At 39.6% G+C, this 14085-nt stretch overlaps 1 protein-coding gene across 5 annotated transcripts in view; it reads right to left on the bottom strand.

Annotated features, from left to right (window-relative positions):
* Positions 1–9136: 9136 nt before the first annotated feature.
* DNAAF9 (dynein axonemal assembly factor 9) overlaps positions 9137–14085 on the bottom strand; it is a 134598-nt gene continuing 129649 nt past the window's right edge. For all 5 annotated transcript variants that reach the window (XM_073342971.2, XM_073342970.2, XM_073342973.2 and 2 more), the window contains one exon: positions 9137–13294. In XM_073342971.2, the coding sequence (XP_073199072.1) occupies positions 13182–13294 (113 nt within the window). In that variant the 3' untranslated portion in view covers positions 9137–13181. The remainder of the gene's footprint in view (positions 13295–14085) is intronic.

Consider the following 14085-nt stretch of genomic DNA (forward strand, 5'->3'; position numbering starts at 1 on the left):
CAGCGAATCTATCCCCAGAAAGGTGGGTTTGTACACAGACGGTCAGATTCTCCATTGCTCTGCACCTTTGTGCAGTTATTTATATCCGTGTACAATGAAGTGTAGAGTGCTACCGAACAGAGAGGTAGTGTTATACACCCACTAAGGGCGACTGTCCTTCATTCTAACCCGAACTCTGCACTGACTCCCTGGGGGGCCTTGGGTACATCACTTCACCTCTGACTCTGTTTTCCCTGCTGTAAAATGGGAAGAATAGAGAAGGACCCCACAGGGCTGCTGTGAGGGAAGCTGTAACAGTGGCACTGCTGGGGTAGACAGACTGTTTGAAGGCTCTCTCGCCAGACCGCGTGGACTAGAAGTATGTGATGTGCGCAGAGAGGACTATGCAATGAAAGGCTAAACAGATCTTTACTTAGGCCGCAGGCTCTTCGGTGCAGAGACCATCTTTTTGTTCCACGTTTGTGCCATGCCTAGCACACTGGGTTCCTGGTCCACGAAGGGGGCTACTCCTAGGCACAACACACATACACGAAGAACAATACAGTGCACTGAACATGGAATGCATTATGGAGTGGGTCACCTTTTGCAAAATTCTACTTGCCCGTGGCAAGTCTCGTTTAGTTTTTCTGGATGAGCAAGTCATTAGCTTCCCCCCACCCCATCAGCCTGCTGCATGGAGCTTGGATGACAATTCTGCAAGGCTCTGTTATGTGCAGTGAACCAAGTGACACCTTCACAAGGCACAGCAGACACTAATTACAGTGCATCTGTCTTTGCTTTTCAAACTTCCTTTTATTCGTCAATCTCTTGAATTAAAAGAAAACCAAACCTGCTATGACCTGATCCACACTGTGTAGGGCCGGTGCCAGGCTCCACAGAGTTAGGGAAGCAGGGCAGGCAGATAAGCTCCCAAATGACTAATTTTCTCAAAGCCAACAAGGCGGGGGAAGTGACACACTGACTCCCACTCCATTGAGAGGCCCAACTTTCAAGTTGACAAGATAAAGAGTTAAAGCGGGCGGAGCGAAATCTTACAAAGAAAAATGATTCCGTAATAAATCAGATAATAGAAGGCAGGAAGGTGCACTCCGTGGAAGGAGTCAAAGTCCGGAACAGGATGTATATAAAACAAATATTGAACTAACTTTGATAACACAGAAAAATGGAAGATTTGCGGAGGGGTTAACCGAAGGCTCAATTTTAACCATTATAAATTTCCTGTTTTACTTGAGCTGGGGGCTTTCGCAGCGATCTATAGAATACATTGTGTGCCTAATGATTTCCTAGCCATGAATGGGTAACTTGGACGAACAGTCCAGGCCTTTTTGTCTGTACCAGAGAAATAATGCTATTGAAATCCCCTGGGCCTTGCTGTTGGGAGTTGTCTTTCCTACCTAGGCAGCCAACTAGCATGAAGGTTTATTTTAAGCAATTCAATAGGGCTCTCTTATGAGCACCTCTCAGAATGCGCACAATGGGAGCGCAGGGCGATTCATTTAAACAAGCGTTCCATTTTCATACAGTTCCTGTTGTGAATGTGTCATTTCAATTCCACTAGTAATTCAAGAAGCGAATAAAACACCTTTCGTATGTAGACGTGCAGGCTAAGAAATTCCAAACGAAGGTTCTTTGGCAGGCTTAATGTTTTACTGACGGCTAAGCAGTGTTGGGAACCTCTGCAAATATTGCCAGACTCCCTAGAAGATAGGGAGATACAAAGGTAAGTACGTTACTAGAAATTTTATTTCAAAGGGTAAGTTCAAGTTTATTAAGAAGATTCTAAATGACATTCACGGTTAAGGTTCTCATACGAACCATCCCCACCCACCATCTACGGTATGGAAGCTCTCACCATTCACCACATGACAAACTAAAACCTCTGTTCTGTTGAGTATATTCACAGATTGAAAGACCAGAAGAGACCAGTCTGACTTCCTACTAACACAGGCCACAGAATTCACCCACCAATTACTCTGTCTAGCTCAAGCGCTAGGAGAAAAATCCAGTCTTAATTTAAAGAGGCTAAGTCATGGCAGGTCAGACACCTCCCTCGGTAGTCTACACCAATGGCTAACTGCCCTCTCAACTCTGCACCTTGCAGCCTTCAAGTGCTCACTTTTGGATTGTTTGCCTTTAATGTAGCCCACAAAGAGCCCATTACTATCCAGTATCTTCTCCTTAGGTAAATAATTACTGTGCATGATCAAGCCACCTTCTAACCTTCTCTTCAGATAGCTAGATAGCTCCAGCTTTCTAAGGTACGTCTACACTGCACCTGGGAATGTGCTTCCCCGCAGGGGTAGACAGATGTGCTAATTCTGAGCTAGTGTATGAAAATATCAGTAGGGCTAAGTGTAGCATGGGGTAGTGGCTCAGGCTAGCCACCTGAGTGCAAATCCACCCAGACCCTCTGGGTACATACTCACTGGCTACCCTGAGCTGCCTCCCATCTCTACTGCTATTTTTAGCATGCTAGCTTGATCAAAGCTAGTGCATCGGTCTACACATGCTGGGAAGCATGCTTCCAAGCTGCAGTGTAGACATATCCTTTCTCTCTCACTGTAAGGGATGTTTTCCTCATCACAAATCATTCTTGTAGCTCCTCCCTGCATCCTTTCCAATTATTCATCCTCCTTTTTTGACCGTGGACAACATCACTAGACATGGTATTATTCCAGTGCAGGTCTCACCAAGGCTGTATAGAGGTAATACCACCTCTCTCCACCTGCTCAGTAGCACCCTGTTAATACAACCAAGTACCACGCTAGACTAGCCCTTTAGGCAAGAGCATCACACTGGGAACTCATGCTCAGCTGAATGCCAACGGTCCACATTTAGATGCATTGCAAAACCTGCATCCATATTTCTGACCTGTCTGCTATGAAGGAGAAAGGAGAGGTTCCCTGCATAGGGACCCTCCTAATTTACAGCAGATGCCTCCCCTATGCCAGAAAGGGACCTCACCTCACCAGAGCCGATGGCCAACAGCCAACTGGCTGGTCCTGGTGCAGTGCCTAGGACCCAGACAGAGCAATAAAAGGTGCACAAGATGCACCAGTCCACTCAGACACAAAGAGGCTGCCAAACAGAACTACATGAAGGTTGGGTCCCCCTCCCATTCAGGGGGAGAGAGGAAGAACTAAATCTGCCAGATGTTTGGAGAGACAGCTAGTATATGCAGATCGGAAGGGGTGAAGATGGCTTTCTGGACTGCAGGGGAAGGGATCTTTGTACCCTACCAGGAGTGTAAACAAAGTTTCCATTTGGAACAAGGGGATAGGTGTAAGAAGTTGAGCTCTCCAGCGCACAGTGGGAGTGGGATGAGGCACAGTGTTGTCACGAGACCATACGTGAAGAGTAAGATGGAATATCATTGAAGTCTGTGGTCCAGAGTTGGCCTGGAGCAGGAGGAATAGTTGTCACGGGTTGTCCACCTGTTTATGGAGGCCCTGATTTTCAAGAGTGTTTAGCCATTCTGGGTGCCTCTGTTTTTGAGGGGCATCCTGGTGGTCAAAGGGCCTCATTTTCAGAGCACGCTGAGCGCCCAACCTGGCAACCAGGCCCTTTGAGGTATCTTGGAGTTGGACACCCAAAAATCTTAGCCAAAGTAGGTGGGGAGAGCTGTGGAACATGGGCCATGATGGAAAGGCTAAGGAGGCCTGAGAAAGCATCAAGAGTGGGTGAGAACGAAGGGACAGAATTAAGCTTGGGGTTGCACATTTGCTGAGTTGCTGTGGTTCTGAGGTTTTTTTTGTTTTTGTTCTTAATGACAGTGTCTCAGGACTGTTTGAAAAGCACTCTATATCCTCCCCCCAAGAATTTTCTTCATGGAAGTTTCCTGAGGTTTTATTAATTATTATTTTAGATAAAGAAAATGATCACTTATTTGCCTATTCATACAACGCTAAACCAGAACAAACAGGCAGCTCTCAGTGAAGTCACCAGCTCTGCTCCTGAGAGCTCCAAACCATGGAGGCTGTATGGCAAAACCTTTTCACAAAACCTGAAAATATGGTTTGCCAGGGGCATGTTAATGGTGGTTTCCAAGTTTGACTCCAACATGACCAGACTCACATTTGAGACCTCATGGAAACCTTAGTGGTCCCCCACATCTCCTCTGCCCTTTGTGACCACATTTCAGGCCTCCTTTAAGATATACACTTCAGTAGGATGCTTCCAAAAAGCTCTGCTGGGATGGCAGGTTCAGGCTTATAATTGTCTAGCAGAGTCCAGCATTTACAGTGACAAATATTTCATAAATTAACTTCTAAACCCTGATTGGTTGAAATAGCAGTATACTTCAACTTAAAACAAGAAACATCCAGTTACATGCTACCAAGGGGAAAAAAAAAGCCACCTAAAAACTGAGGCAGGGGAATAGCTTGACATTTCCATAAACAGCTAGAGAAACTGGAGTTTAAGATTATCAATTTATTGCAGGCAGAAAGAAGCATACTGGATTACTCATCAGGCCTTTGGTCATTACTCTGGTAGCAGACAGGCCTCTTCTCCTCGGCGCACCTAAAAAAAAAATATTTAAAAGGAGAACACATTCCCTTTGAAAGGAAAATGTGACACAAACATTGGGTTGCAGCCTTTCTAGAAATCTTCCAGATGGCTTGACAGTTGCCAAGGTTTATATCCTTTTATACATTCAGGCTTCCAAACCTTTAAAGATGAAGCTTGAACAAGGATTATTTTTTAGACCGTTAACTCCTTGATGCCAAGGATCCCGAAATCCAGCACAACACCAAAAGCATCTTGTTAAATCATGCACCAGCACATTCTGGATTAAAACAATTTTCCATACTTTCTCAATAAAGCATTTCTCCTTGCATGGGATTTTCCTTGCAATCTGGTTAAGACAATTTCACATTTCATCTAAAGCCACGTACGGTTTGACCTCAGATTAAAGCATACATGCTAAATAAAAATGCTGGGTAAATCCAAGCGGCAAAAACTAAATGGAGCAAAAGGGAGGCAAGTGGGACAATACAACTTGCTAACGGAGGGCTAAAATGTAATTAAAGCATACAGCATCAAAACACTGTCTAAATCGACATTCAAAAGATGACTCTGCAAGGCCTAAACAAATGCAATGAATGAAACAACCTTGACTTTATCCTCCTTTATGAATGGCTTAGGTTGACTATTCAAATCCAATTAAGAAGTGACTATGTGGCAAGATAAAAATCATACGGAGTGTTAACTTACCAGCATTTTCTATCTAAAGGCCTGGTCTCTGGCGGAAAACCTCCTATTGACTCAACTTCTACTGGACCTAGTACAAAGGTCCCAACTTTAAACACGTACCTAAGCATTTGTCAGATCAGCGACTAAGTTCTTTATAGCATTTCTGAAAAGAGCAGCAACATTTCTGGAGACTGAGGTCTAATATTTAAAAGGTAACAGTCCGGAAGGTTGGTGGATTCTGGCAAAACTCTTGGTCTGGTTGGTAGAAACTAAGGGGCAAAAATTGCCCATTATTCAAAAAAGCTAACGAAAACTCCCTCCTTTCCCCCCCTCCCCCGATTTCAGTACAGCACAGCAAGGCCAAGGCCAACTGCACATACCCAGCAGCACTGTAAAATGGGCTAAGAAAGGGTAGACTTAAAAAAGAGAAATGACTACCGTGCTTTCAAATGTGACCTGTTTAGCTGCAGAAAATTCCTGACCATCAATTTAATGTTATATTTTGAGTGGTTTTGAGGAAGCATTGGACATCGGGCACAGAAACTTACCTTTAACTTGAAATTAAGGGATGAGGACAGGCAGATTGCTACATCACCTCAGGGAAGATTGCTCAAGGGGAAAACAATCCATCTTGCTTTAAAAATCAACTTAAATGTCACTTGATAGCAGGTGGTGAGCTAAGATTACTGTCTACTATGCAAAACATGCTCCTTTTATTGTTATTTTGGTTTTTCCCAACCCCTGCCTATCCCCTACCCCTATTTCATTCATTTATTGTTTTATCATAGATCTCTGGGGCAGGGAGTTTCTTGTTTGCATAAATTACTATCAGTGAGTTGATCTGAATGGATAATGTAACATGCTGTACATCCACCATGGATCAGTGTTCATTTTAAAGAGGTGGACATAAGAATTTTTAGTAAAAAATAAATAAATAAAAATTAGGTTAAGAAAATGACAAATAAAGAAGAATATAGTTTGGTAAGGAAGCAATACTGTAATCCAGCCGGTCAATAGCTAATGGGATAATTTGTTTTTAAAGAATGAGCAGCTGGTTTTCATTTAAAAACACTGGCTTTTCCCAGTCTAATTGGTTTGAGATGCGTCTCTCTTCACTAGTGTTTTTTTGTTTTGTTCCTTTATAGCTTGCTCTCTCATCCAGTTGTTCTCTGCAGTGAGTGAGTGAGTGAGCGAGCGAGCGAGCATGGCTGTAACCCTAGCTATAGACAGGGCAGAGACTGGCTATCCAGAGCTGAGCCAAGGAAGCTAGTTGTTTTCAGTCTAATATTGTTGGATATGCATATGTTTTTTTCATTGTTTACAAAAAGGTGTACCCAAAACACACTTCTTTGGTGAAAGCTTTTTCACATATGGCTCACAATTTCCCCCAGATGGGATAGGGGTGTTCAGATATTCAGGCTCAGCTTCTCTTTCTATGTAGTAGTTCAGCATTATGTAGAAAAAGCGGGGAAAGAAAAGGTATAAAACTTTTAAATACAGACCGGGGGAGGGAGGGCAGCTTTTCTTTCTCTTAAGAGGGAGAAGCAGATTTTCAGGTTTTTCAGTTCTGGAAGACTGGATGCAAAATATAGTCTGTTTCTCTCAGGTTAACAATGAAAACCGACCACACAACAGAACCACTAACCCAGGAACCTATCCTTGCAACAAAGCCCGTTGCCAATTGTGCCCACATATCTATTCAGGGGACACCATCACAGGGCCTAATAACATCAGCCACACTATCAGAGGCTCGTTCACCTGCACATCCACCAATGTGATATATGCCATCATGTGCCAGCAATGCCCCTCTGCCATGTACATTGGTCAAACTGGACAGTCTCTACGTAAAAGAATAAATGGACACAAATCAGATGTCAAGAATTATAACATTCATAAACCAGTCGGAGAACACTTCAATCTCTCTGGTCACGCGATCACAGACATGAAGGTCGCTATCTTAAAACAAAAAAACTTCAAATCCAGACTCCAGCGAGAAACTGCTGAATTGGAATTCATTTGCAAATTGGATACTATTAATTTAGGCTTAAATAGAGACTTGGAGTGGCTAAGTCATTATGCAAGGTAGCCTGTTTCCTCTTGTTTTTTCCTACTCCCCTCCCCCCCCAGATGTTCTGGTTTAACTTGGATTTTAACTTGAAGAGTGGTCAGTTTGGATGAGCTATTACCAGCAGGAGAGTGAGTTTGTGTGTGGGGGGGGGGGTGGGAGGGGATGTGAGAAAACCTGGATTTGTGCAGGAAATAGCCCAACTTGATTGTCATGCACATTGTGTAAAGAGTTGTCACTTTGGATGGGCTATCACCAGCAGGAGAGTGAATTTGTGTGGGGGGGTGGAGGGTGAGAAAGCCTGGATTTGTGCTGGAAATGGCCCACCTGATGATCACTTTAGATAAGCTATTACCAGCAGGACAGTGGGGTGGGAATAGGTATTGTTTCATATTCTCTGTGTATATGTAAAGCCTGCTGCAGTTTCCACGATATGCATCTGAGGAAGTGAGCTGTAGCTCACGAAAGCTTATGCTCTAATAAATTGGTTAGTCTCTAAGGTGCCACAAGTACTCCTTTTCTTTTTGCCTTTTCCTTAGCTCTGTTGGTCATTTGAGGAGCCCATATAAAGGAGAGCAGGATGCGCATACTACAGCTAGTTCTTCCAAAGCACACCCTATAGTGAGTGCTATCAACACCTCGTAGATTCCCAGGCTAGAAGGGACCACTACGATCATCTAGTCAGACCTTCCGTATAACAGACCAGAACTTCCCCAAAATTCCTAGAGCATAATGAATCTTAAGCATCAAATTAATACAATTAAAAAAATAGTGCATAAAGTTAATGATTTATATCAAATAGGAAATAAAGTTGCTGGAAAAGATACTGAGCATATGGAATAAAGATATTGCTGAATATATCAAACAGTTCTGAAATAAAGGAAATGTCAAATTCAATTACTTTTACATAGGCTTGGAAGGATTAGATTTTTAATCAGTAGACGTCGATAAATGTCAATTTCACTACACACAGATGAAAAAATATTTCCATTGATAATCAAAGGCCAAAGAAAGAAAAATGCTGCTTGAGAAATTATTAGAGTTTGATTTAAGGATACTTACTTTGTATATTTGGACATGTGATTTTGACTGTGTGTGTCTGAACAGTTAGAGTGATTGAATCTCAGTACCTAGGTCATAAAATAATTGTGTGAGCCCTCCCCAGTTTCCTGCAACTGTGAAAATTTGAATAGATACAAATTGAAAAAAACTACTTAATAACAAACACTGACATTATCCATCAAAATTATCAAAAACACGTACTAAAAGACTATTTTTACATAAAACCAGTTGCTCAAAAAGTGGTCCTTCCTCTTACTTACATGAATAAAAGGAACAGGATTTAGCCATTATCCAGTGTGTGCATAAAAATGTAAACACTTTCGCCTACAACTAAGTCCATTAACAACATTCTGAGATGAACATTAGTCGATAATTGATTTTGCTTTAAAAATTAGTAAAATCAATTTTGCTGTTGAGACTTGCAATACGATTTCTTGCTTTCAAAGAGTAAGTGGCCATAATTCTTTTTACAAGTGTGCAACTGGTTAAAATCAAGCCTTGAGTAGTTACAATAAACAAAAATCACTTCCTTGAGCTTTACCCAACTAGTTAAGAGGCTTACCATATGGTCTGATATAAACCAGCAGCTTTATATGATGGTTTTGCTTGACAGAGATCACTTACCATGAAGATTTTAAGTGTACACAGAGAGCTTTAGTTACAAGTGATCTCGTGGCATTTTGTTTCCTGTTTTAGTTAACTGTCTAACACACCTAATTATATGTAGCCTTAATTTAAAAAGTGACTGCTGAGAGCCTCAAAAATATAGCTTAAATAACCTTGAACTTGTTCAATTTGTCAAAGAATCAAATGAAAGACAACAGATGGATATACTTTATTGGTTCTTAGCATGACATCGGAATTACAGTTGTAAAAAATCACACAAACTGCAGGTATAAACATGTAAAACAATACAAAAATAAATGGAAAGGTAATTTTATATATTTACTGAATCGAGTTGTGTAATAAATACAATAATAAGCAAAAAAGCTTCAATCACACAATTCAGTTTAACTGAAGTTACAGTAGTGTTTGTAAATACAAGTTTTAACTTAACAAGTTGCAAATATTAAAGCATTGAAAACTAGTATAAAAGTGAATTTTGGCACATTGTAAAGTGAGATTTGTTATATTAGTATTTGACAATTATGTAAAAATGAAGCAGTTTCTCACTAGCCTTTTGAGGTACATTTTTAACAATCTAAAATTAGATTAACAACGTTGTTCTAACAACTCACAGTTTACAATTTACTATACTAGTTACAATTTTCCCTTTTAAGAATACCAAGCAAGGTATTCCAGAGCTTATATCTGTGCAAATTCAGAAAAATCTCAATATAAAACTTATTAGGGAACTTAATTGCAACTTAAATCCTCCCTGCAATCATTTTTGCTAAATAATAATACAAAATGTGTAAAAACTGGAATACCAAATTCCACAGCTTTATAAAGAAATAATCCTAGGTCACAGCTCAGTTCAAGTTGCAAGTGTTCCCTTGCTAAGTTTGTCACATTTTCCACCCCCCTATAACTTCAGCAACTTCTGACCAACACTCATTCTCTGTGAGAAAAAAACACAAGCTGCTAACGTTAAGGTCAGCAAAGCATATAAACCCTTTGAGGACTCTTAGCACTTCATCACAATACCAGAAATGCCTGGACACAAAGTTACTGTTATCCATTTTCATTATACAGTAAAAAGACAGTATAATGGCACTTTTTACTTATTTGAACATTTGCAGCTTATCGAGAGAGAGTGCTTTTTTTGTTTTACAATAGCTAAAAATTTCAAAAACTAGATATTTATGATTAACCCAATTCTTATCTCAACTTCAAAAAATAAAACCCAGATTACCCTACAGTTAGGGTTCAGCATGGTATATACATCTCTGACAGGAATACAAAAATGACGATTTTCCCCCCTTAAAAAAAAGGGGGGCTGCTGACTGTTGGAAGCAAAATGAATCAGCAACTGCTATAAAACATCAGCGGCATCAAGTATTTATACATTTTAGTCCTCAAAGAGTTTTTTTAAAAAACGATTTAACCATATGTGCTAATATTCTTCACTAGGTTAATTTTAAGTCCTTTCACCAAAACCGTTTCTCCTTTAAAAAAAAGGGTGCAAGCAATACAACCCATGACGTCCACTCCCATAATTCGCTTAGTGCATCAATGGCGCCATATGCAAGGCACTGCTATGTTTAAAGGATAGTATTGTCACAGTTTCACTATTTCGGTAATTTTTTAAAAATCACAGTTAAACATTAAAAGCTGAGGTAATCAAATTATTTCAATACCAAAATATATTAATTGAAATAGTACCAGTATGGTGAAAGGTCTTCATCATATTACACAGTTATTGTTACCACTCAGCATGCAGTACAGCATATAGTATCTATACTATGCCTTTGTTGTGGTGAACTCTTCTGATTCAGGCTTTAAAAACAGCTTGATTTGTGCAGCAATAATCCCAATTTAATATGTTTATTATTTCCTGTTTTGGTCACAGGGCATCTCGGTTTTAATTAGCTTATTATATACTAAACCTAGATGAATCAGCCCATCGATATTTATTTTCAAGAGCTACACAAATTAGCGTTCTTAAAGAGAGTTCAGCAGAGTATAAGCTACAATATCTTCATCTATCAATTGCACTTAAAACCTACTCCATTACTGATTTCCAAGTTGAGACAAAGTGTCAACAAAGTGCCATTTGTCTCAGCTCCTGGTATTTTATGTCTGACATTACATAGTCATACAGCTATTCTAGATATATGGCTTTTGCAGATTAGACAATTTAGGCTAAAAAGGAGCAAACAGTGTTTACGCTAAGTTATATTGGCAAAGAATATTCTATTGTCTAAATGCCCCTTTTGTTGCAATATTACCTACAGAATTTTATATTTTCACAACGCTGTTTTAATACATAGTTTCCATAGCCAATTTTACTTCGTTTCTAAACACTGACAACACCCCAGAAATCAACTGTTAACTACGTTTACCTACCAGGCACTAAACATATTAAAAGACTAAAGTGTAGCCATGCATAGATAATTCTCGAGCCTTATTATGATGCTCTATACCTGTAATATGGGTTGCCCCAGACAGCATACAAAACTTGGAACTAAATTGCTGGCTTTTACTGTGCTTTATAAGGAAAACATTTCTATCCTATTCAAGTCCTGTGGTGTGCAAGATAATGCCTAAATTCTGAAAGCTTTTAACATCTAGCATGAAAAAAAAAAAAAACCATCTAAGCAGCAGCCTTACAAACATTTAAATTCTAATCTGCACCACCTGGAATTCAAAATCTGTACTTTCTTACAGAATCTGTATACCCTAATGATCACAGTACAGGCAGCTCACTGAGGTTAGCTAGTAGTGATGTATACTAAAATTTTATCTAAAGTGTTCCAATTTTTATGGTCTAATTGAAATTTCAGCCATTTAAGATTCCAAATATAAAGGATTTATTTCCTAACTAAGCCATCAAATTTCTATGTAAACTTGCACTTGACTGTAGGAGTTCAATATCGTTTTCCTTTCTTAATAACAGAGCTTATGAATACAAGTTAGGCTTCATTATTATAATCATACTATACGGAATTATTCCTTCAATAAATTCTTATTGCATCAAATACATCTGATCAACAGAAAGGTCACAGATGCACTAAAAGCTGATCCTTATCTGTTCCTGAGGCAAAGGAGTATGCAAGTTAAAATATTCAGCCATGGTTGGTTTCCACAAAACTAATTTCCAAACACACAGTGAGCTACAGTAAGCTGTTTTTCAAGGTAACAAGCCCTACAATAAAGACAGGCAGTAGCCTGCAGGTTAGCCACTTCAGAGTCTTGGCCAGCACTCTACGCAGTCATATTCAAAATAATTCTTGTTTAATTTAGAGGACAAGGTGCCATCATTCTCACTATAATATCAGCTTGAAAAAAAAACAAACAGGCAAAAAAAAAAATCAAACCCAGTGTTTCAATTCTGTGGAAGGCTATGGCACACTGACTCTCCTAAAAGCTTGAGAAATAAAGTACTTCAAGTACTATTCTGTATTTCTGTACTGTTCTTTTTTACCTTTGAAAAACATATCAAAGTAGACAAATAACTCATCTCTTCAGCCAAAAGATACCTCGCTCATCCCCAGATGATTTGCTCAGATGTGGGCGCTAAAGGAAAATATAGAAGATAACCCTTTTACTCTCAAGCAATGGCAGGTCATAGGTTACGCCACTCTGCCTATAATGCATTCTGCATGATAACGATAGTATCGCAGGAGAAAATGAGCCATTGAGAGCAGCAGTATCAGATCAGGTGATCAGAGCTTTTCAAGTGTTCCCCCATTTCTCGCTTTAGGAACACACTCAAACTCTCATACTGAAATACTACAGGGCATAACAACTGTTGGCCACTTTTTCATTTATGGACACTTGTGTACATTCTGTACAGGAAGTTTGATAGGACTTTGAAAGAAATGAGCTCCAGGTTTTTGATTATCTGTACCACAGACCAATTTCACTGCTCATACACAAGGCTATTAGGACATACAGTTTTGTTTTGAACATGTAATATTTCCACTGCTAATCAGAGAAATTCCAGGTGATACTTTTTATGATCTGGAATTAAGGTGAAGTGGATGTGAACCAGACTGTACAAACAACTAAGTAGTTACCAGATTAAAATGCCAGCTTTATAGGAATGAAGTTTCATTTTAAAACTGCTGAAACCTAACATTTTACTTTTCATTTTCTTGTTAACCAGCAAGGCTGCCGCATTTTTCGGTTACTGATAGTCAGATGACAGTTTAGAAATCCAATGTTTATGTGCATTTAATACCACGAACATGCATGCTTATGTCTTCTGCTCAAAGAGGTCATGATATTCTTGTTCTTCTAGCTCTCTGTTGTACTTTTCGATTTCTCTGTTAGCTTCTTCCAAGTAGTCATTCATGAATTGGTCCATTACTGATGTCAAAATACTAAGGAAAAGTATTCACCCAAATAAAAATGTGCGTTAGAATCAGAACAGGTTGGACTAACTAAGCAACTGATCTGCATATTAACAGGATGAATTTTCCTCTGTGGGCAATAATGCAATGTATTAGCATATCCTGGAGTCAGAACGGATTACCAGTACTCCTCCTCAAAGAGGCTGTAAGAGTTACATAGGTAACTTTCTTAAACGCAATAGGAAAAAATAATAAGGGCTGTGACATATACCAGCAGGGCAGGTAAGTGACAGTAAGGATATCTCCAGGACATCCAGTCTCTGCCCCATCCGTTGCTTCTCTAAAATCATCCCAAGCTTCAATCTGATGTCCCTGGGGAAAGTTCTGTTAACAAAATCAGGATTCCTATCACCAGCTGCTCTTTCAATCTGGCTTTTAAATGTACTCTAAAAAAAATGTAGACCCATCCCACAGTATCTAGACTCTGGAAGTATGTATCATTTGTACTGAATTTCATTTAGGAGGGGAGAGTAAATGAGAAAGAGGGTATTATTCCTGTTATTAGACTGTTTTAATGGCTGTGAAAGGGTGGTTGATGCTGTGGTACATTAATTTGGGATAGTCTCATCTATTACTTGGTCTTGCATATCAGAATTACATGAATTTGATTAAGTAGGTTAATATTTATGGCCAAGGTTTAGCATATGTGCTGCTTTGCTCTCCCTTAACTTTTCTACCAAATGACTATGGTTAGGGAATGCATCCAAGAAGGGAAGAGAGGTCTGATGATTTAAGAATTAAAATTAA

This window comes from Lepidochelys kempii, chromosome 4 (genome assembly GCF_965140285.1).
Source record: "Lepidochelys kempii isolate rLepKem1 chromosome 4, rLepKem1.hap1, whole genome shotgun sequence".
Taxonomy (NCBI): domain Eukaryota; kingdom Metazoa; phylum Chordata; order Testudines; family Cheloniidae; genus Lepidochelys; species Lepidochelys kempii.